General features: G+C 60.7%; 2 protein-coding genes across 3 annotated transcripts; one reads left to right on the forward strand and one right to left on the reverse strand.

Moving 5' to 3' along the window:
• Window positions 1-2,584: 2,584 nt before the first annotated feature.
• On the forward strand, window positions 2,585-11,522 carry C14H6orf136 (chromosome 14 C6orf136 homolog). Its single transcript, XM_037913680.2, is given in 7 exon segments — window positions 2,585-2,624; window positions 2,627-2,853; window positions 3,899-4,408; window positions 5,450-5,538; window positions 5,963-6,163; window positions 7,202-7,271; window positions 7,404-11,522. Coding segments are annotated over 7 exon segments (1,296 nt in total). The 3' UTR covers window positions 7,563-11,522.
• Window positions 8,502-21,216, reverse strand: DHX16 (DEAH-box helicase 16). Of its 2 annotated transcripts, XM_037913661.2 has the most exons (20): window positions 20,857-21,216; window positions 19,837-20,081; window positions 19,560-19,716; window positions 18,915-18,971; window positions 18,281-18,535; window positions 17,164-17,388; window positions 16,505-16,693; window positions 15,969-16,079; window positions 15,282-15,397; window positions 14,919-15,129; window positions 14,176-14,274; window positions 13,928-14,080; window positions 13,098-13,238; window positions 12,661-12,823; window positions 10,932-11,050; window positions 10,569-10,636; window positions 10,185-10,347; window positions 9,567-9,728; window positions 9,311-9,484; window positions 8,502-8,758 (listed from the first exon to the last, which is right to left on the reverse strand). In XM_037913661.2, the coding sequence occupies exons 1-20, from the start codon at window positions 21,055-21,057 to the stop codon at window positions 8,630-8,632; spliced, it is 3,138 nt and encodes a 1,045-aa protein (XP_037769589.1). In that variant the 5' UTR covers window positions 21,058-21,216; the 3' UTR covers window positions 8,502-8,629. The 2 variants fall into 2 exon arrangements, with proteins under 2 accessions (XP_037769589.1, XP_037769590.1); XM_037913662.2 differs by lacking the exons at window positions 16,505-16,693; window positions 17,164-17,388; window positions 18,281-18,535; ... (2 more) ...; window positions 19,837-20,081; window positions 20,857-21,216 and having other exon boundaries at window positions 15,282-15,386.
• Between the last annotated feature and the right edge of the window lie 1,061 nt (window positions 21,217-22,277).

Below are 22,277 nucleotides of genomic sequence, written 5' to 3' on the forward strand. Positions count from 1 at the left end.
TCGGGGGTTAAGCTGTAGGCCCCTCCACCTCCTGGAAGCACACCTCTCTGAGCCTTCAGCACGCCTGTCTCTCGCCGTGGGCCCCCTCAAGGAGTCCACTCGCTCTGGACCCCTGGGGCCTCCACACCCAGAAGGAATAATGGATGCATAAGGATGCATCCCTGATTTCCAGCCTGCAGTGACTCTCAGCCAGCATAAAACAGGAGGGTTTATTGAGCGTCTGACCACAGCATAGGAAACTCTCAGGGCCTCAGGCCTGGCCTCCCTCAGCACAGTTCATCTCGGTCTCTCCTGCATCCTGGTGGCTCTGGCTGCTCTCTCCCCAGTCCAGAAGTCCCCTCCTTCCAGCCGACCATCCTATATCATCTCCCCCAACAGCTCCTCCCCTATCCTTTGTCTTTGGTCCCAGACAAACAGGTTGCCTGGGCCTCCTCTCTTCTGTCCTTTGTTCCCCACTGGCTGGAACCAGTGGAGTCAGGCACTGGGGTCCTCTCTCCTTAGCCCTTTGTCCTCCCACTGGCCAGAACTGGCTGACTGCCAAGCTGGGGTGGTCCTCCTGGTCACCAGTCACTAGGATCTCCCATCTCCAGGCAGTTGTATGGGGTCTCAACTGCTAGGCAAGGTCACACCTGGTCCTCTGTAACAACAACGCCCCTCTCCCACCACCTCGTTAAACACACAGCACACAGGGAAACTGAGACCCACACGGTATTCATGCAAAACTCTTAAGAAAATCCCCCACTTCGTCGCACAGATGTGGTGTGTGTGTCTGTGTGTCCCTGATGCTCCATGCTGGAGGGACTGAGACCTGCTCTCTCTCTCTCTGTGCGTGTGTGCACGCGCGCGCCAACTGCAGTGTTATTATTGTTTATTAATTGTATTGTGGTGTCACCCCATCGGGCCAGGTTGCACACGCACATGATGGAAAGACAGCCCCTGCCCCGAAGAGGTCACCACCCAAGTCTATGATGCAACAGCCAGCCCGGGGGGCTGGGACGGGCAGTGCAAGATGATAGTGAAAAGATGGTGATCAGTCTGATACAGGCAGCTGTCACAACACAGAAGGCACTTGGCTGTTCCCATGGCTCTGCAGGGAGTTGAGGGGGAGGATGGCAGGGTGGAGGGGTAAGAGCATGAGCTGTGGTGCTGGGGGTTCTGTCTGTGGTCTGCGGACAGAGAGAAGCTACTGTTAGGGCCACATCCTGCAATTATTTTAATCCTCCTCCTTGGTGGGGGTTTAAGGCCATGTGTTTGTACAGCGCCTGGCACAGGCAAGGCATGGGTTATGAAAGGAAACCCAGGATGCTGCCACAATATATGAAGACTACATTAATTATTATAATGATGAGTGGGAGTCTCGTTCCCAGAGGGGGCCCTGTCACGGAGTTTGGGGGAGTCAGGGCCCTGCACCCACCACTTCCTGGCTTACTTCTCAGCCAGCCAATAAAACAGAAGGTTTATTAGATGATAGGAACACAGTCAAAACAGAGCTTGTAGGTACAGAAAACAGGCCCCCTCAGTCAGGTCCATCTTCGGGGGCAGGGAGGCCAGACCCAAGTTCTGGGCCTCCCCCTGTCTCCCCAGCCAGCTCCAAACTGAAACTCCCTCCAGCAGTCTCACGCCCCGGCTCTTCCTCCAGCCTTTGTCCAGTTTCCTGGGCAGAAGGTATCACCTGGCCCCAACCCCCTCCTGAGCTCAGGTTACGAAGGGCCAGCCTTTACGGGCTGGCCCTCCAGAATCATCCCTCAGTGAAGTCACACCCTTATCTCCCATCACCATCTAGTATTAATGCAGACGGTAAACTAGTAAAACTCCCGTGCAACATTATCAGGATAATACTCCCTACGCTGCCATAGGCCCCTCCTCACGGAGGGGGACCACACATGGGTGGGATTCAACTCCCAGGCCACCCATAGGGAGACCTGGGGGAAGGATGGAATGAGATCTACAGCCACAGCCATGAGGCCCCACCTCTGAGTGGCCCTGCCCCAAATAAGCCCCTCCCTCTTTGGGAGGTAAGCCCCGCCCTCTAATGTGGCCCCTCCCTTTGTGTGTTTTAAGCCCCTCACTCCAATGAGGCCCCACCTCTGAGTGGCCCATGCCCTGCCCCAAATGAGTCCCTCCCGCTTTGGGAGGTAAGCCCCGCCCTCCAATGTGGCCCCGCCCACTGAGCCAGTTAAGCCCCTCCCACCAACATGTCCCCTCCCCTATTATGGCTAAACTTCACCCCTGCGTGGATTAAATCCCTCCTCCTAGCTGAGACGCCCCGCGGTGAACCCTGTCTCTAATGCGCATGCGTACAAGCCCGCACTTTCCTCCCCTTTTGCGCCTGGGAGGTGCCAGTGCGGACGCGCAAATCTTTTGGACGCCCAGCTTCCTTCGTGCGCATGTGCTGATCTGCTCATGCGCAGGCGCCAGCAGGACAGCCAACGGGTTTTGTTTTTTTAATCAGGCCCCGCCCGCGTGCGCATGCGCTATCTGGTCGCCGGACGGTCACCTTCCCGGCGCGAGGAAGAACCGCTCTCCTGCTCCGGCGCGTGCGTAGTGCCGAGAGACCGCTGCGTGGGAGGGGCGGCGCGTGCGCATGGCGCCTTTCCGGACGCTCGGGCTTTTCTGTGCGCCTGTGCGCCGCGCCCGTTGGTGGCGGCGGCGCGTGCGCAGTCGTCTCGCCGGCTGAGCGGAGCGAGGGAGCAGCCGGGGCCGCCCCGCGTGTCCGTCATGTACCAGCGGAGCCGGGCCGTGGCCGGGCGCCTGGGCCCCGCCGCCCGCTGCTGGGGGCCGCGCTGCCGCTGGGGCGGGGCCCGGTGGGGACAGGGCGAGTCCCCGCGCTGCGGCTACCGGGCGCGGCAGCAAGTGAGTGACGGGCGGGGCGGGGCGGGGCGGGGCGGGGCCAAAGGCAGAGGGGCGGGGCTAGGGACGGCCTGAGGTCAGGGGGCGGGGCTGCGATGCTGGGGTGAGGAGGGGGCACAGGGCAGGGCCGGGGTGGCCTAGGCTGGGGCTACGGAGGGTGCATGGGCTGGGTACTGGGTCTACGGAGGGTGCGTGGGCTGTGGGATACGGGATGCATAACTGGGAGTGCATAGGCTGGGGAGTGCAGGGGACAGCAGAGTGCAGAAGTTGGGGGCTGGGGCCTGGGGGTTTGGAGGATGCTTGGTCTGTGGGGCTGTAGAGGACTGGGGGGGTTGCGTGGGCTTGGAGAGGTGGAGGGTCTGGGGTGTGTGCATGGGCTGAGGGATGCAGAGGTTGAGGACTGCAGAGTGCAGAAGCTGGGACCTGGGTGGGGGGCAGGGTGCAGAGGCTGAGGTTAGTCATTGCATGTGGTGAGGGATGCAGAATGCATGGTTGGGGCCTGGGGGTGCAGAGAACTGCAGACATTGGGGGGATGCAGGGCTGTGGCCGGTGCAGGGGCTGGGACTGTAGGGTGATGAGGAGGGGCATAAGACTTGGGGGTTGGGGTGGGGGCCAGAGGAGTGGAGGGGCAGTGGTGGCGACTTTGAGTGTCGAGGATACAAGGCTAAGGTCTGTGGTTTGGCTGGGAATGTAGGAAGCAGGGTTGTGAAATCCATTCCTCTGTAGATTAGGATCGGCTCTAGAGAGAGCTAAAGGTATCTAATCTTTTCACTCTTTCCCCCCTGGTTATGCGTCAGCCCCACCCCAGGATTTTGGGGAGGGTTCGGGGGTGCACGTGAGATTGTTCAGTAGGGGATCACACTGGAAGAGAGGGAGATTGGCTATCTTGGGGGTAGGGAAAGGGGATGTGGAGCCTTTTCCCTCTTGGGGGCGCTGGCTCCAATCTGCCCCCAGGTCGGGGGCACTGGGAGATGGGGTCCTTATAAGGGAAAGGCCCCAGCAGAATCTCTGAGTGGTGTCAGTCCCTCTAATCCCTTCTCCCTTCCAGGACCTGGTCTCCTGCTCTGAGAAGGCCCCCCAGGCGCTGGGCCCACCCATGGCCCTGAAGTTCCACTTGTCACTGATGGAGCAGCAGGTGGAAGCTGCCAGGACTTTCCTGTTGCCCCCGCCAGGGGCCGACCTGGTGGGTGGTACTTTCCCGAGTGCATCGGAGCAGAAGATGAGCCTGCACGAGCTGCTGCAGGGTCTGGAGCAGGGGCTCCCCTGCCGGCCTGCTGCCCTCTCCCCTCTGGAGGGCATGGAGGCCTCTGTCACCACAGTGGATGGGCAGCGGGAGGATGATATCACTGTGCGGGAGGGCACTGGCTTGGACAGCGCCTCCCTGGACTCTCTGTACAGCCTGTTTTACGGCAAGCCCTGCTGGATGCCCTGCCAGGCCCTCGCCCCCTTCCAGGCCACTGCTGGCACAGCCAACAGTACCACCTCTGGCTCACCCGGGAACCGTGACCCCAGCATGGAGGAGCACCTGGCTGTCATGTATGAGAAGCTGCAGCATGAGGTACGCCACGGCCCGGATGCCTGTCCCCTGCCTTTCCCGTGGGTGGGCTGCCTTGATTCTCCACCCCTCATTCCCTGTTTTCCCCTGCCTGCATGCCTGGCTTCTCCGTCCCTCGTTTCCCCTGCCTGCTGCTCGGATGCCTGGGTTTTCTTCCCATCTCTGCTGGACACTTTTCCTGCTAGCATCTGCCAGCCCCAGGCCTGTAGGGCAGCTGCTATTTCTGTTCCTCCTTACACAGCTGAACCTTCCAGCCATCTGGGCTCTCCATAGCAGCACCATGTGACCTGCTGGCTGCTTTGAGGGGTCACACAGCTGCAAGGGTCCTCTGAGCTCAGCCTGAATGAGGAACTGGCAGGAGCCTTGCACTCCAGGCTAGGGAGACCCCTTCCCTCCTGGGGCCAAAGGGAATCCATTGTTGGGGCAGAGAGGGCATTCCTGGCAGGGCAACCCCTCCCCATGCAGAACCCCCTGCCAATCTGCTTCAGCCCTGCACTTCAACACGTGCCCTTTAGGGGGCAGAGGAGAGCACACATCAGTCCCTGGCCTGTCTGCTAAGGCTGCTAGAGGGGGTCGGCTAGGGCGGCTTTCCTATACACAGGCCCCATGTGCCACTGGGGGATCTTAACTCTGTCAGAGCAGCCCCTGAACCAGCCAGTAGGGGGCATCTTGCCAGGGTAGGAGTATGGCATGATCACTTGTATTACAGTAACACCTAGAAGGGCCCCCTGATCAGGGCCCCAGCGCACTGGGCACTGCACAGACACACAGCGAGAGACAGGCCCTGCCCCGGCTGAGATCAGGGCCCCGTTGTGCTGGATGCTGCACAGAGGCACAGGCCCTGCTCTGAGGAGCTCACACTGTACATAGACAAAGGGAGGATTATTCTCCCCGTGGTCCGGGGAACCGATGCCCAGAGATTCGTGTCTTGCCCAACAGCACAAGGAGTCAGTGGTTGAGCTGGGACTTGAACCCGGCTCTCCTGGCTCCCCGCCTGGTGCCTTCCCGTGGCCCACCCTCATTCTCCCCCTCGTCCTCCCGCAGCTGCCGAATTTCTTCCTGAAGGTACCTGACTACGGGATCTACTCCCAGGACGTGGAGTTAGTCAGCGAGATCCTGCACTTGAGAACTCGGTCAGTGCCAAGTTGGGGGTGGGCAGTGGACCAAGCCTCTCGTCTTGAGGCTTGGGTGGCAGGTGGGATCAGCCTATTTTTCCCATGGCGGGGAGTGGAGGTTAGGGGCTGTGCTACCACTCTTGCCGTGGGGCAGTGGTGGGACCGTCCCACTTTCCCTTGGGAGGGAGGATTGACTCAGTTCCTCCCACGGAGGAAGGATGTTGGGGTGGCAGGGAGATGAGATTATGGCCCTCTGAGAAGGGTTAGGCCTGTCCCACTCTTGTCCTGGGGGCAGGTGGGACCAGCCCATTCTTCCCACGGGCTGGGAGGGCTTGGACTGGCTCATGCTTCACCTGGCCCAGGGGTGGGTGCCACATTGGGATCCCCTCAATCCGGAGGCCCCAGCCTTAGCCTGACAGCTCTCCCCGTTCCCCCCCACCAGGGGCCGAGCCATGTACCAGCTGGCACTGACCCTGTGCCGCCTCGTGGCCTGGAACTACTTCGCCAACATGCGGCTGGAGGTGCTGAAGCTGACGCAGCACCCCGAGAACTGGAGCATCCAGGCCCGCTGGCGCATCACGGGGCTCCCCTTCCACGTCCTCATGCTGCGCTTCTACAAGAGGGACAAGAGAGAGCTGTACAGGTGAGAGCCTGGCTTGGGACCCTGCCCCCAGCCTCCCTCAGTGGGTGTGGTGGGCATGGCTTGGCTGGGGGGGCTGTTGTACAGTGCTCCCTGCTCCTCTCTCTTGGTTCTCATGAGCTGTGCAGCCACTCCTGGGAGCTGCCCTTTCTCCTTCCCTGCTGGGCTTTGCAGGGCCATGACCTCCCTGAGCCAGGGCTAGGGCCTGTTTAACCTCAGCACAAAGCAATGCCACTGCTGACCTCTGAGATGGGGGAACTTCCCAACCCCAAGGACTGCTCCCCTGGCTAACGGGGTCTTCCCCGGCTGCTCCCAGCGTGTGGGGGGTATTCTCTCTGCCTCCAAGAGCCACTGCCTCTGAGCTGCTTGAAGCCCTAGGATTTGGTATTCCCCTGGAGTAAGTACCAGCATCCTTCCCCCTCCCCCCCTCCCCCCCCCCCCCCCCCCCCTCCCCGCGGCCCTTAGAGCAGAGGCTCTCAAACCGGAGGGCAGGCCCTTTTTGGGGGGGAGTTATAGGTGGGGGAAAAGGCCTTACTGCACATGTTTTACCCACAGCAGTGAGTAACTAGCAAAGCTGATTCAGTGGTTCTCAAGTTGTGGCCCACTTGCGGCCCACGTGACATCCTTAGGGCCATAGGGGTAGTACTGGATGCGGCCCACAGTGGTAAATAGGTTGAGAACCACTGCTCCAGACATATCAGGCCCTCAGCTGGCGCTGTGCATTGTGACAGATTTCTGTTCAGCCTGCAGAGCGTTCTACAAAGTTGCTGCCATCTGTACGTTAACTCGTTCGCTACGAGGTGGCATGCACGTTTAATTGTCAGCATGGGCCACAATCGCAGGTTTGCGTTTGCTCTTATTACAATGGATTGTTGGCTCATTTGTGCAACAGATACAAAAACCTCAAGCGACAAGGTGTGATCACAAAAGTTTGAGAACAGCTGCCTTAGAGATGCAGTGCCCCCCACCCAACCAGGCCCAGAACCTCCCCTGTAAGCCTTGCACTAGAGCTGACTGTCCTTTATTATACTCCACTTCCAGGACCTATGACGCCTATTCCACTTTCTTCTTGGACTCCAGAGGGCTGATCCGCTGTCACCGGATAGACAAGGTCAGTGCCGGGGCAGGTGGCTTTGCTGTCTCTGGGAGCAGAGCCAGGGCACTACTGTGCAGGATCCTGGCAGATGACCCACAAAAACAGCTGCCCCAGTGTTTAATGCTTGCCCATCTCCCCTCCATACAGCTGATGCCGTCCCAGCCGCCTGTGGCCAAGGTGAAGAAGCTGCTGGTGGCTGCCCTGGTTGGCTTGGGCCTGTTGGAGCACAGACCTTCCCTGCAGCTGCTCTTATCTGCCCTGGCTGGCAAACAGCAGGGGGCACCAGCGGGCTACAGGGACAGCTGAGCCAGCCCCGGAGGAAGCCAGGCTCAGCCTGGATGTTGTGACTCTTGTGAGCTGATGTTGCCTCGAGGCACAAAGCCCAGCCCACTGCATGGTCTGTGCCTGCTCCCTCCCTTCCAAGCACTGTAAAGAACCACTTGTAACTTAAACTGTACATAATAAAGCCCTGTGGAGAGATGGCTGGGCTGGGGCCAGCTGGGGGGCGTCTAGGCCTGGAGAGAGCAGGTGCTGTGGAGTCATAGGGAAGCTGTGGGACACCAGCATCTCGGTGGTGAATGGGGGAGCTGGAATTCAACACATAGGGAGGGCTTATGGCTGAGGAAGCACCTGGGGGTGAGAATAGGGCCTGTTTAATCCCAATACAAAGCAATGCTCCCTGCTGACCCCAGAGAGAGGCAACTTCCTCACCCTTAGGGCTGCTCCTCCCCTCGTGGGATCTTCCCCGCTCCCAGCCCAGTCCTCCCTTCCCAGCCATACATGGGTGGGAGAAAAGGGTTGACTGCTGAGAGCACATTGCAACCCCCTGCTGGCTGCCTCTTAGAGTAGCCCCAACACACCTGTAACTCCTTGACCCCACTCCCCTCAGGGCCCAGGAGTCCTGATTCCCACCTCCACACTGGGAAATTACAAACAAGCTCAAACCTCTGCAGAGAGCAACCCCCGGCCACGAAGCCAGAGCCTGGGGGGCTGACAACAGCTGCCCTCTGGTGAATTCCAGGGCCATGGGGAGAGAGAAGCCACCAGTGGGGCAACGAGGCAGCAGGAAACTCACGGGCAAGCACAGGGCTCAGCTGTCACTTGTGACAGGGCAGCCCTGGTAGGGTGTCCATTAAAAGCTGGAAGTCCCCTTCCCCTTAAACTTACATCCGCACCAGGGAGCCAGATGGTCTCCCAAGGGTGGCCCAGCTCTGAGCTGGAGGAGGGGAGACGACCAGGTCTGGCTTAATTAAAAAATTGCTTTGTTTCTGCTGCCCTCCTTGGGCAGAAAATGCTATACAGCTGTACAGAGTCCATAGAAAGGGGATAGCTTCCCCCCAAATAACCCAGTCCTGGAGGGCCAGCTTTGGCCTCTAGCCCAGCTCCTCCCGCGTCTTGCCCATTTTCTTGGGCAGCTTCTTAGCAGAGGCATCCTCCAACTCCTTCGCCTTGTAGTAATGAGGGGCCACCTCCAGCAGCCATGTGCTGTCAATCTCTATGACCTGCAGGAGGGAGACAAGGGGTCAGCATGTGCCCCCTTTGGTGCAGCACCCCCTAGTGGACGAGGGTACAACCAGAGGGAGCTGGGCAGTGGTCCAAAATGCCAGGACTAGCCCTTTAAATAAATCTGAGACTTCATTAGCATAAAAGAGGTGGAGCTTTTAGCCCAACTCTGCCCTCAGCAAGAAGTGGAAGGGGCTAACACTGATCAGAGGTCCCACAGCAGGAGCTACCCCTCTTCAGTGTGCCCCCTCCCCAGAGGGCAGAACAGGAAGGGGACCCTCTGGTGGCTGGAGGGTGCAGTGCAGCAATATTAAGTACAAGGCTGGCTTCCCCAGCCAATCTGTATGGCCCCAGCTGGAGTAAGCTCTACCCAAGCCCTGCTGCCCATGGTCTCTCCTTGGCACCATCATACCAGGGCTATAAGCCCCTCCCCTCTAGGCCCAGGCTGGGGGGGTGGGGAAGCATCCCACAATGTTTTGGGCTACCCCACTCCAGGCTCCTGCCCCGGAGACGGGAGGCCCAGCATGTCCCACTGCGGCCGGCGGGTGTACCTGTCTCATGAATTCTTTGGTGGTGAAGACCAGCTCGTGGTAGATGAGCCAGCGGGGCTGCTCCTCGAAGAGGCAGCTGTTGGGGTGGACAAAGACCGTCTGCTGGTGCTTGACCGTCTTGTAGCCGGTGCGGGTCAGGCGGGCCGTGTGGTAGAAGAAGCCAGCGGTGATGGCCTGGGAAGGAGAGCGGGGGGGGGGGGTCAGCGAGGGTCAGGGAAGGTGAGGGTGGGACAGGGAAGGTGGGGGAGGGGGCTACCTTGCGGATGGGAACATAGTCTCCCTCGCTGGAGGTGAGGTCCACCTCGATGCGCTCCATCAGCCCCTCCAGCTGCTCCCGCACGTCCCGCGCCCGCCTCATGGAGCGGAACTGGATGAAGTTCTCGTAGCACCACTGCATGGAGAAAGCACTCTCCACCCACTGGGGGTGGGGCGGGGGGTCAGAGGCAGCTGTGAGCCTGGGCTCCCCGCAGGGTGTACCCCGCTGGCTGGGGCAGGGGGTCAGAGGCAGCTGTGAGCCTGGGCTCCCCGCAGGGTGTACCCCATTGGCTAGGGCAGCTCAGAGACCCTGTACCGTAACCCAGTCCCCAGCCTGGGGCTGGATTGGAGCCAGCACACCCAGTGAATGGGTGGAGGAGGAGAAGGCCCTGTGTCCCATTCCCTACCCCTGTGTCAGCCAGTCCCCTGGACCATGAGGGGAGCCAGTGCCCCCTACGTACGTGTGTGTGTGGGAGGGGGGGGGACCCATCTCCCATTCCTGGGCCAGCCAGTCTCCCACCCTGGGGCTGGATCGGAGTTGGTGCCACCTAGGGGGAAAAGGGGCTGTCCCCTGACCCGCAGGGGGGAAGGCCCTGTGTCCATTCCCTGCTTCCCTCACCTGGGTGTAGACGTTAAGCAACACCAGGTGGTCCCCGCCGGGCAGGAAGAAGTTCATGCGGGCGTTGTCAGCGTGCACCACCTTGTCCTTGGGCCGGTAGAAGATGGAGTTGTTGACAGACAGCATGGCCGCGATGGAGAGGATCTGCTCTGAGCACTTGTACCTACAGAGCCCCGTGGGGGAGGCAGTGTTAGAGAGCGGGATGGCCCTACCCCCGGAGAGCTGACCAGAATGGGGCTTGGGAAAGGTGGCCCTTCAGGGCCCTAAGGCAGCTGGTGAGCCCGGGGCGGGCTGTGGCTCAGCACCTGAGCCTGGGTTGAGGTGAGTGAGGAGCTGGGGATGGGGGACACAAGAGATTCTGGAGAAGAGGAAAGGGGGACTCACTGCTCTGAGGCCAGGATCATCTTGGACAGCATGGGGTCCACGGGCAGCTCTGCCATCTTCCGGCCCAGCTGGGAGAGAGACGGCCATTAGAGACTGGTTCCCCCACCCGCTATCCCATCTGCTGGCCACTCTGGATCAGACCCAGAGACCCATCTAGCTCTGCCTTTCTCTCCCCAAGACAGCCAAGCCGTCCCCATGCTGCGGCTCACTGGTCAGCGTTATCCCAGAGGGACGGGTGTGTGTGATTATTCCTTCCTGACCCCCAAGCATGAGGTTCAGATCCTGCCCTGGAGCATGGGGGTGTCCCAGGTCCCAACATGCAAAGGTGCCCCAGCTGTGGGAGGATCCCCCCACCCCCCTTACCTTGGTGAGCTCCCCGAGGTGGTTGAGCGCGCCCAGGGCATACAGCTGCTCCAGAGCCAGCACCAGGGTCTCATGGGGCGGTGGGTCCATGAAGTCAAAGTGGATGAGGTCATTGATGCCTGTGGGGGAGAGGGGGCAGGCAGGTGGGCTGGATTTAAATCAGCAAGCAGGAAACCTCAGTTGAAATCACCGCTCTGCCTCTTGTTTTGCATTGGTACTCTGTAGTTATTTGCCTAAAGCCAGGCTGATCCTCACTGGTTGAGAACTGTTAGAACATGCCAGTTTGCATCCCCAGCTGGCCCTCACAGTAACAGGGCGCTTCTTTTTGCAAGCCAGGATGCACTAGATTGATACACCTTTATCTAAGCAATTAGAAGCTTCACTTCCATTAGGATTCTTCATTTTTACATTATTTATGATGTTAGAAAATGGCAAAGAACATGTCTCCGGTTGGTGAACTGTTTACCCGTGATGTGTGTCAAGCAGCATTTTGGGATGGAAATTGGAATTGAATTTGGTATAAAAACCAGCATTGTAAAGCTGTCTGAAATGTGCTGGAGCCATAAGAAATAAATGTTTATTTAAATGTGATTTGCACTTAGAACTAACTGATTTGTTAACCAAAAGGAAGTACTGTCTGTTAGTGAATTGAACTGTTGTTGAATTGTTTCCGGTGCCCGTAGGCGTCATGACTAGAACTAATAGATCTCATCCTCACACACCTGGATTTTATCCATGGATGGGAAGAGGAAAACACCACCTCACCCAGAGGCCACCAAAGTATGGGGCATGCCCCGCTAGGGGGGTGTGAAGGAACGTTGGCCGGGGGGCGCGGGTGCAGCGGGGCCCAGGCCAGCCCCCATAGGGCATGGGGAGGGAGCACCACCCAGCCCCTCCCCTCCCCCAGCTCTTCTCTGGTCCCACCCCCAGCCATGTCTCTGGCCCCATTCCCAGCCCCTGGCCACGGCTCCAACCCAGGAGCATAGCCACACCTGGCCCCGGGCCGGGATGCCAGCTCCCACTGCAGCCCGGCTACGGCTCCGCTCCTGCCCCCAACCTCAGCCTTGGCCCGGCTACGGCTCCGCTCCTGCCCCCAACCTCAGCCTTGGCCCGGCTACGGCTCCGCTCCTGGCCCCAGATCCACCCCCAAGTGCAGCCCCAGCCCCCTTTCCCCTGTCCGCATCCCAGCTCCTTGGGGGGTTGGGGGGCGCACGACCTGCAAAAGTTTGGGGTCCGCTGACCTAAATATTTAACTTGGAACGGCCTAGTCATTAGACTGAATCCCATGAACAAGGTGAAATGACGACAATATTCTCTCTGCCCCTGCAGAAGACGCTAGAGCCGGCTTAGCACGTCAGCGCTCTCAGGTGCTCAGCCAGGGACGGCCACGAATGCAGCGGTGTAACTGCTTTTAAAAATTCAGCCAGCGTGCGCTGCTTGGCTGTTAACGTAATTTACACTCAGCAAAGCAGCGGATGAGAGGAAGCTGAGGCCTTAACCCAGGCTGTCAGCCCTGCAGATTTAATGTTAAATAGGTGCTTTCTGAAAATCAACCAGTAGTTCATTTAAATGAAATGGAACCGAGTCAAACAAAAACAAACATGATTTTTATCCTTCTTGGGGCAAGCTCCACCCCTCTGGGACCTACTCACCCCCGGCAGGCCCCCCCCCCCCGGGACCTTCCCGATCCCCCCCCCCCCCCCCCCCCCCCAACAGGTCCTCTCCTCACCCAGACTCTTAAGCAGCAGCACCACGTTGCCCAGGTTAGTCCTCTGGATCTCAGGCACTGTTGTCTCCTCCATCTCGTTCTTGTAGGCCCAGGCAGTGTAGAGGCGGAAGCATTTCCCGGCAGCCACCCGCCCGGCCCGCCCAGCTCGCTGGTTGGCAGAGGCCTGGGTAGGGGGAGACAGGTGTGAGATGAGAGCATGTGCGGGAAGATATGGGACCCTCTGACCCCATGTGAAACCCTGTAACCTGGGGCTCAGCCAGGCCCTATCATCATAACATGGGAAATGGGGAGGAGAGAGGGATGGCCTGTATCTGGAGCAGGTGTTGGGGCTGTGGAGAAGTCCCCATACCCGGGACCAGGGCATGACTATCAAGGACTCCAGGCTGGGGCGGGCGCTGTACCCTGAGGGGGGTGGTGGGCGGGGGGGGGTCCCATACCCGGGAGCAGGGTGTGACGATCAGGGACTCCATGCCAGTGCGGGCGTTGTAGCTCTTTTGTTTGCAGAACCCCGGGTCGATGACGTAGATGATCCCATCAATAGTCAGCGAGGTCTCTGCGATGTTAGTTGCCACGACGACCTTTGAGGGGTGGGGAGACACCTCATCAGCTGGGGCAGGTGGGAGAAGGGGGCAGGCAGGCCAGGCCTACAGGAGATACCCTAGGGTCCCCCCGAGCAGTGGGCTGGACAGGCTGGGCCTGTCAGTCAGTCACAGCTGCTGAGCAGCGATTGTGGGGGAGGAGCATATGCACCCAAGCACCGCCCCCTCCAGAACTCCTCTTTATAGTCCTGCCCTTTCAAAAACTCCTCCCTAAACTACTAAGCTCCTCCCTTGCTGCCCCAACCCTTCCCCACCCCAGCCACCAACCCCTGAGGCCACACCTCCAGAGCTGTAAGCCCCACCCACTCAGCCATCTACCCCATGTAGCCATGCCCATGAAGCACTAAGCCCCTCCTATAAACCCAGCTACCCTTGAAGTCACGCCCCCAAAGAGCTAAATCCCATCCCCATAGCAATCTACCCACGAAACCACACCCCCCAGGCCTCTAAGCTCCTCCCACAAGCTCATCTGCCCCAAAAGCCATGCTCCCAGACCACTAAATCAGCTACTCCTGAAGCCATGCCCCAGAGCTCACAGCCCCTCCCCATAGGCCACGCCCAAGCCCATCTGTCCCCCTGAAGCCCTGCCCCAGGGGTGTAAGCACCTCCCTTGCATCCCTACAGTCCCAAGCCCCAACCCTAGAGCTCCAAGCCCCGCCCCACCTCACCTTCCGGGCCCCGGGCGGGGTGGGCTCGAAGATCTTGGCCTGCATGTCGGAGGGCAGGTTGGCATAGATGGGCAGCACCAGCAGCTCGGAGATCTTGGACCCCAGGCGGCGGCAGCGTTCCTGCAGCATCTCACAGCAGGCCTCGATCTCCTCCTGCAGGGGGCAGAGCCAAAGTTGGGGGGGGGGGGGGGTCAGACACTGCAGGGGTCGGGGCTAGGCCCTGTAGGGGGGCGGGGTGAGGCACTTACCTGGCCAGTGAGGAAGACCAGGATGTCACCGGGGGCCTGGGTGACATGGATCTGCAGCACCGACACCACGCAGGCCTCCAGGTAATCAGCCTCGGGGGCCTAGAGAGGGGTCAGACCGGGGTCAGAGCTCAGCTCCCGCCACTCCCTGCCCCACGGCATGACTGGAGCCTTCCTCGCCCCACTCCCTCAACATTTGGACACTGCTCCCCAAGCCCCACCCTTCAACCGGCACCTGGAGCCCTCCTCTCTGGGTCTGCTTGGCCCCCTGGCTGCCTGCCTCCCTCATGTATGCCCCACATCCAGATCTCTCCGTACCACCCCCTGCTGACCATGCCGCCATGCTCCTGACCCACCTCCTCCTGGCCATGCTGCCCCCTCCTAGCCACACCTTCCACCCCCAGCATCCCCTTAACAGTCCCCACCATGCCTTCCCTTGGGTCACGCCTCCCCTCCTTCTCCCAAAAAAATACTCCCCACACGACCCTTCCTCCCAGCCTCACCTCCAGGGTCCCGTTCCCCATCGCCCTCTCCTGGCCATGCCTCCCCGCTAGGTCATGCTTCCCCTCCCCACAATACTCCCCCCATCCCTCCCGCTCCTGGCCACAATCTTCTCTATTCTTCCCCAGAACCCCTCCACCCACAACGATCCCGCCAAAACACCCCCATCCCTTAGGGCCTTCGCGTGGCCAGCGATCGCGCCATGCTGCCCCCGAGGGGTCCCCCATCCTCCCCCACACCCAGACCTTGGTGTAGTAGATGTCCACGGGGAAGCGGCGCCCGGGGATGCGGAAGATGGGCGCGTCGTCGAAGAAGGTGGAGAAGCGCTCGGTGTCCAGGGTGGCGCTGGCAATCAGCACCTTGAGCGCCGGGCGGAACCGTGCGATGTCCTTGATCAGGCCGAACAGGATGTCGGTGTGGAGGGTGCGCTCGTGGGCCTCGTCTATGATGATCACGCTGCGGGAGGAGGAGAGGGGGGTGTGAGTGCGTGAGAAAACGGCCCTGCTCCCCGTAGCCCAGCGCCCCCTAGCGCCGCACTGGAGCCAGTACTGACTGCCGGAGGAGAGAGTCCCAGCCCTGCCCCCCCGTCACCCCCCGGCAAGGCTCACCTGTAGCTGGAGAGGTCGGGCTCAGTGAGGAACTCCCGCAGCAGCATGCCATCCGTCATGTACTTGAGCAGCGTGCGCTCCGACGTGCAGTCCTCAAAGCGGATGCTGTAGCCCACCTGCCAGGCGGGAGGGATTAGCCCGAGCTACCGCAAAACCACCGGCCAACACGAACGCAGGGTGGCTGGCACCTGTCGGCCAATGAGAGCGCTCCATGGTCCCGCTCGGGGCACTGTTTTACAGTGAGCTTCTTCTGCCTGCAGTCAGCTCCAATGGAGGCCCGGCTTTGACCGCATGGGGAACCGAAGAGAAACAAGGAGACGGCCTGCATCTTGGGGGTGTGTGTGCGTGCGTGCGTGGGGCCCCCTGTTGGTCTGGTGTGGGAGGGGTCAGAGGAATGGACTCAGTTAATTGTAGTCGCAAGGAAAGGGACAAGGGCCTTTCCCCTCCATGGGGCATCAGCTCCCAGCTGGTCCAAGGGCACGGGGACTAGCTGGCTCAGGGGAGTGAGAAATGGGACACAGGACCTTTCCCCTCTAGGGGCACTGGCTCTGATCCAGCCCCAGGGCAAGGGGACTGGCTGGCTGGCCAAGGTTGTGGGGAAAAGGACAAGGGGCCTGTTCTCTCTAAGGGGGCTGCCTCCGGCTCAGGCAAGCGGGGAAGGGGATAACGAACCCACCAGTCACATACCTCGTTACCAAGCTTAACTCCCATTTCCTGGGACACTCTGGCCGCGACGCTCATGGCCGCCACTCGTCTGGGTTGGGTGCAGCCGATCTTCATCCCCTTCTCCGTATAGCCCTGACAAAGGAAACGAGACGGTCCAGGAACTGGATGGAAATTCGCTGGGAGCAGCTGCCACAGCAGAAATGCTGCTGCTTCTGGGGTGGAGCAGACGGGTAACAGCCTCACCGTCACGCTGCACAGGGATTGCTCACCAAGTGTGGAGATGCAGCCACCTCTGGGGAGGGGTGCAGCTGGGGTCAGCACTGACTGTGAGGGGAGAACATCCCCTGCTAAACCTCCCATCCGCCTCCCTGTGGCACAGCACCACCTAGTGCCTCCCCATTGCACTGCAGTCAGCACTGATCATGGGGAAACAGCGCCCCCTACTGAACCTCCCAGCCTGCTCCCTGCAGCACAGCGCCCCCTAGCACTGGGGTCAGCACTAACTAGGAGAGGAGAGCTCCCCCCCACTCCCAGCTCCCGTCCTGCCACGCGGTTACCTCCTCGTACAGGTACTGGGGGATCTGTGTGGTCTTTCCGGAGCCCGTCTCCCCCTCGATGATGAGGATCTGGTGCTCGGCGATGGCCGCCAGCAGGTCCTGGCGGTAGGGGTAGACGGGCAGGCTGCGCCGCACCTCCTGCATGGACAGCTTCCGCCGCGCCGCCTCCGACAGCTCCGACTTCTCCTCCTGAGCAAGGGGCCGGGACACCGTCAGCTCAGCCACCCATCCCTCCACCCGGGCTAGGGGGACAGCTGCTGGATCTCCAGATGGTAGACAAACCCATAGAGTTCTCGGTCCTCCCGGTGCCAGAGAGGACCGGGAGACGCCCTCTTGGGGGCAGAAGGGAGCTAAGCACCGTGCCCTGTTCAGCTCTCAGCCTCCCTTGTTCAGACAGTGGGTGGAGGGAAGGGGTTTGGGATGGGGATGCCTGCCCTGCTGGGGGGCTGGGCTGAGACCTGGTGACTTGTTGCATAGAAGGATCATTCCCATCTAGATGTCTCACCCCCAAGCCAGCCAATCCCCCCAGCTGGGGCTGGATTGGAGGGGACGCCCCCTACATGGGAAGGGCCCCATGTCCCATTCCCAAGGCCTGCAGCGTGGGGCCGGATCAGAGCCAGCGACCCCTAGAGGGGAAGGGCCCAGCCCCCATCTCTCACCTTGCCCTGGGCCGTGCCCTGCATGTGCACAGCGCTGACGAAGTGGATCATCTCGTCCTCCTCCAGCACAAACTCGTAGTCCTTGCAGGGGTGGCGCTGGCCGGCGTCACGGGCCCCGAAGCGCAGGGCAGCCGCCCCGATGTGATCCTCCTCCCAGCGCCGCTGCTCGTCCCGCGGTGTGGCACGCTCGTCCGCCACCGGCTCCTCGTAGCGGTCGGGGATCTTCTGCCGGGGGAGGGGTGGGGGGGAGAGGCAGGGGTTGAGTCATGGCACAGGGGACACTGCGGGGGCAGGGCCAGGGAGAGCCCATCTCCGGGGAAAGTCTGACATCTGTGCATGGTCTGGGGGTCAGCATTCAAGGGTCACCCCGAGACTGGAGCAGGGGAGACGGCAGGGCAGGAGGGGTCACAGCCCAAGCTGCAGGGGGTCCAGATTTGAGTCCCCACCACAATCCTTCCCCTTGCAACAGCCTAAAACTGGCCCTTCCTCGGGGAATCCCCCACCAGTTCAGTACAACCAGCCCCAAGGGGGAGATGTTTCCCATCCTCGCATGATGCTGGCCCAGCCAGCCATGCTGCTAAGGCCAACCCTCCCTCCTCCCAACAAGGGGACCACCCCAGAGAATGCCCATAGGGCACAGACCCCTCACCCTGCCAGGTCCTAACCCCCTTCCTTCACCCCCAGGGGACGTTCTCAAGTGGGTCGCGCTCCCATGTCCTGCTGCAGGGGCTGCCATGCGCCCGCTATCCCCCTCCTTCCATCTCCCCAGCCTCTGGGCAAGGACACCTGCCCCTCTCCCTCCCTCCTCCACCGTCTTTCTACGGGGCTGCCCCCTGCAGATCACATGCCTCACTGGCCCCTATGCAGGGTACTACCAGGAAGACCCCTCTCTGGTAGCATGGCCAACCACCCCCAACCACCAATTCCCCAGCCCCATGACAGGTACTTTGCTGCGGCTCCCCTCACCCCAAGATGGGCCCCTTGTGGTGGCTCCCCCCCACAGTAGGTACCTTGCCACAGCTCCCCCAGAGTGCTCCCCTGCCATGCTCTCCCTCAGAGAGTGCTCCCCGCGTTGGGTACCTTCCCACAGCTCCCCCTCACTCCCCACAGCGGGTACCTTGCCGCGGCTTTCCTCGGGCATGTAGTAGCGGCTGCTCTTCTCCAGCTTCTCCTGCTCACCCGCCCGCTTGTAGTCCTTGGCCAGGTCGCGCACCCGGCGTTTGTACTCCAGCTCTCGCCGCTCGGCCGCCGTCAGCTCCAGCTCCGAGAACAGGTGCTCCTCATCCACAATCTCCGCCTCCAGGTCCTCCAGCTTGTCCCGCTCCCGCTTGGCCAGGTACTCCCAGCGCGACTTCTTCCGCAGCTCTGGGATCTGGGGGGGATGGAGAGGGGCTAAGGGCACCAGCTGGGAAGCCAGCACCCCTGGGTTCCAGCCCCAGCTCCGGGAAGGGACTGGGGTCTAATGGGTTAAAGCAGGGGGGGGCTGGGAGCCAGGGCTCCTGGGTTCTATCCCCAGCTCTGGGAGAAGACGAGGGTCAAGTGGGTCAGAGCAGGGTGGCTGGGAGCCAGGACTCCCAGGTTCTATCCCCAGCAGGGAGTGAGGGCCTGGATACTGGGCCAGATGGGCCCCACTGATCTGATCTGGCTGGCGTGGCAAGCACAGAGGGATGCTGAGCTAGATGGGTCTGTACAGCTCCGATCAGCCAGGAGACAAGACAGAGATACAGTAGGAGAAATACAAAGCCCCTCACCATGGTTTTCTTGTCCTCTTCCGCCATCTTCAGTCGCTTCTGCGCCTCTTCGTAGGCCTGCGCCCAGCAACAGGAGGGGGGAGAGACACTGATCAGGTTGTGTGGACAGTCTTTCCCCTCCCCCCCAGCTGGCCCCTCTCTGGAGCAGGCCAGGCTACAGACAGACTCCCTAGCAGGAAGGGCCCAGGAATTTCCAGGAGGGGCTCCCTAGCTTGCTGATAAACTTGGAATTTTCTCCTCCTCCCCACAAATCCCTGCCCTCCGGCTCTGCTCCCTCCAGCGCTTGTGGGGTTCACCATCACCCCTTCAGGGAAGAAATCCAGCAGTAAGAGCACAACACGGGAGAGGCAGGTGGCATCGGGGACTCAGGAAAGGATCCTAGCAATGTGGGGGGGGTGAAATCCTGGGATAGGATCCTGGAAGTGGGTGGGGTGGGTCAGAAGTGGGATCCTAAGACTGTGGCAGTGCAGGGGGAGGTTCAGAGCAGAGAGGAATCCCGGCAGCGGGTGGGGACGCATCCTGGCAGAGGGAGGTGGGGGCTAGAGAGGGATCCCAGTTGTAGGACATATGGGATGGGCTCAGGAAGGGACCCAGCTGCAGAGGAGGGGTGGGGGACAGATGCTGGCCGCAGAGACAGGCTCTGACCTTCTTGTCCGAACGCTCCAGGATGTTCCTGGTCTTCTCCTTGTCCTTGCGCTTGACCCGTTCGGCGAAGGCGTCGCGCTCCTCCAGGTCCTGCAGACGCTCTCGCTCACTGCGGTCCCATTCGTCCTCTGAGTCCTTCCCCTCCAGGGATGGCTCCCTGCATCCGGGGAAGGGTAAGACACCACAGTCAGGGCATTAGCCAGCTCCAGAGCCCCCCAGTGCAGGGGACTGTCCCCCCGCTCCACCCCCTGGGATCCCCTGCGGAGGCTACACTCACGGCTCCCGCTCTGCCTCGTTCTCCTCCTCCGACGCCTCCTCCTGCTTCCGGCGTAGGTGTTTGCGTCGCTTCTTGTGCTTCCTCTGCTCGGGCCGGCGCTTGGAGCCCGGGGCAGCCCCTTCATCCCCCTCCTCCTCCTCCTCGCTGTCCTCCAGCAGCTGGTATGAGCGGTTCTTCTGCTGCATGGCCAGGGCCTCTCGCTCAGCCACCCGGGCCGGACGCTCCTGGGGGGCCGAACGTGGGATCTGAGAGTGAGAGGAGAGATGGGGATTAGAAACACTGCACAGCCAAAGCACCCTCTCCAGCCCCGAGCCTTCTCCATAAGCTCCTCCCTTTAGGGCACAGGTCCCGCCCCTGCAGCTAGCCCCTCCCCCCTCACAAAGGCTCCTCCCACTTTCACCCCTTCCCTGCTAATCCTTCCCCTTCCCACATGGTCCCCACTCCAGTAACCCCTCCCTACATCCTCCTCTGTCTCCCTCCACCTCCACACACAGGCCTCACTCCTACAGCTAACCCCACCCCGTCTTTCCACAAGCTCCATCCACTCCTCCATAGGCCCCGCCCACTAAACTCACAGGACGCTCCCCCTTGGCTGCTCCCCCATCCCCTCTGCTCCTGCTCCCTTTGTTCACAGGCCCTTCGCCTGCAGCCCCAATAACCCCACTCCCTCCCCTAGGCAGCCTCCACGTGTCCCTCCTCTCCCCAGTCCCTTTAGCCCCTCGCCTGAGGCCCCCTTCCTGGCCCTTCCCCCTCCAGTTTGGCCCCATCCCCTCAGCCCCACTGGCCCCGCCCCCTCCAAGTTTGGCTCCCCCCCCCCATTGTGGACCCTCCCCACTCAGCCCCACTAGCTCCTGCCCTCCAGTTTGGCCCCTGTCGCTCAACCCCTCCCCACTCAGTGTGTCCCCTCCCCACTCAGCCCCATTAGCCCCGCCCCCTCCATTGTGGTCCCTCCCCCTCGGTCCACCAGCCCCTCCCACTCCGGTGGGACCCGCCCCCTCCTTCCCCACTAGCCCCGCCCACCTGTTCCCACAGGCGCTGGGCGAAGGCGCGCACGGCCGGCTCGCTCACGCGCAGGGTCTCGGTCTCCTCCAGGCGGTTCAGCAGCTCGTCGGGGCTGCGGCTGCGCCGGGCCAGGCCGAGCAGGAACCCGACCACGTGCCGCTCGCTCAGCCCCAGCAGCGCGTGCAGCTCCCCCGACACCCAGCGCTCCAGCCCCGCCATCCTCCGCCCGCCTGCCCAGCCGGGCCGCCGTACCCCACCGCGGCCGCTTCCGGGCCACGTGACCCCCCCCCCCCCCGACCAAACACTTCCGGGGCTAAGGGGTCGATACAGTGCGCCGGCGCCGAGCCGGAATGAGGCATCTGCGCTCCGCCCTTTACCGTAATGACCGGTATACGGACGGTAGACCGCTATACCCAAGCCCTGGCGGCTACCGTAATGAACAGAATAGCAACCGCAAGAAGAGAGAGCTCTGGTCGTAATTACACGAACATGAGCCTCCCCTTTTGCGGCCAACACCTTACCGTAATGACGGAAATATGAGCCTCTCCTTCTTAGGGCGGGCTCCTTACCGTAATTACAGGAATACCAATTGCTCATTCTCTAGCTGGTTTCGCTACTGTAATTACATGAATATGAGCCGATGAAGTGAGCTGTAGCTCACGAAAGCTTATGCTCAAACAAATTGGTTAGTCTCTAAGGTGCCACAAGTCCTCCTGTTCTTTTTGTGGATACAGACTAACAGGGCTGCTACTCTGAAACCGGGCTCCCTAGTAATCGCACAGTGTGAGATGCACCCCGCCACTTGTCTGTTTACCGTAATTACAGGAGCTTGTGTCCCACCCCCGTTTTCAACTTGCACTGTCATTATGGATATACGCACCCCACCCCAGGGTTGGGCATTTTACCATAATTACCATCATACCAGCTGCAGCCATGAGCACAGCCCAATTTGGGTCCTCATAGTAATTTGGTGGGGAGGCACTGCACAGAGAATCCAGGTCTTTACCATAAGTGCAGGTATATGAGTCACAAACCCAAGCTAGGAATGTACTATAATTAGCAATCTATGATCCACAGGTGCAATTTTGGTCTGCACTGTAATTATTGTAATATAAGCTGCAGCCCCAATTCAGGTCTGTACCATAAGTAACAATGTATGGGCTCTAGCATGGATCTGTACCATAATTAACAACGAACAGGTTACATCCAGAATGGGCTTTGCACCAGGGTCCACGCAACAGCACCAAGGGCTTTGAGTCAATTCTCTACCATAATTACTAGTTTATGAGCCTCAGCTCCTATTGGGACCTGTACCATAATTCTGGTGTAGGCTGCACCCTCACCTTGGCTCTTCACTATAACCGCCAGCTTATGAGCCACAACTCCAGTCTATGGTCTGTACCATATAACCTGTACAAGAGCAGCAGCCCTGGTTCTGT

The sequence above is a fragment of the Chelonia mydas genome, chromosome 14, assembly GCF_015237465.2.
Source record: "Chelonia mydas isolate rCheMyd1 chromosome 14, rCheMyd1.pri.v2, whole genome shotgun sequence".
Lineage (NCBI taxonomy): Eukaryota > Metazoa > Chordata > Testudines > Cheloniidae > Chelonia > Chelonia mydas.

What these genes read in the sequence shown, in the direction of transcription:
- DHX16 (XM_037913661.2), bottom strand. Translation starts at nt 21,057, where the DNA reads ATGGCGGGGCTGGAGCGCTGGGTGTCGGGGGAGCTGCACGCGCTGCTG. An exon ending in AGGGCACGGCCCAGGGCAAG is followed by an intron (nt 16,694 to 17,163) that starts GTGAGAGATGGG and finishes CCCCTTGCTCAG; the next exon opens with GAGGAGAAGTCGGAGCTGTC. An exon ending in TGGACATCTACTACACCAAG is followed by an intron (nt 14,275 to 14,918) that starts GTCTGGGTGTGG and finishes ACCCCTCTCTAG; the next exon opens with GCCCCCGAGGCTGATTACCT.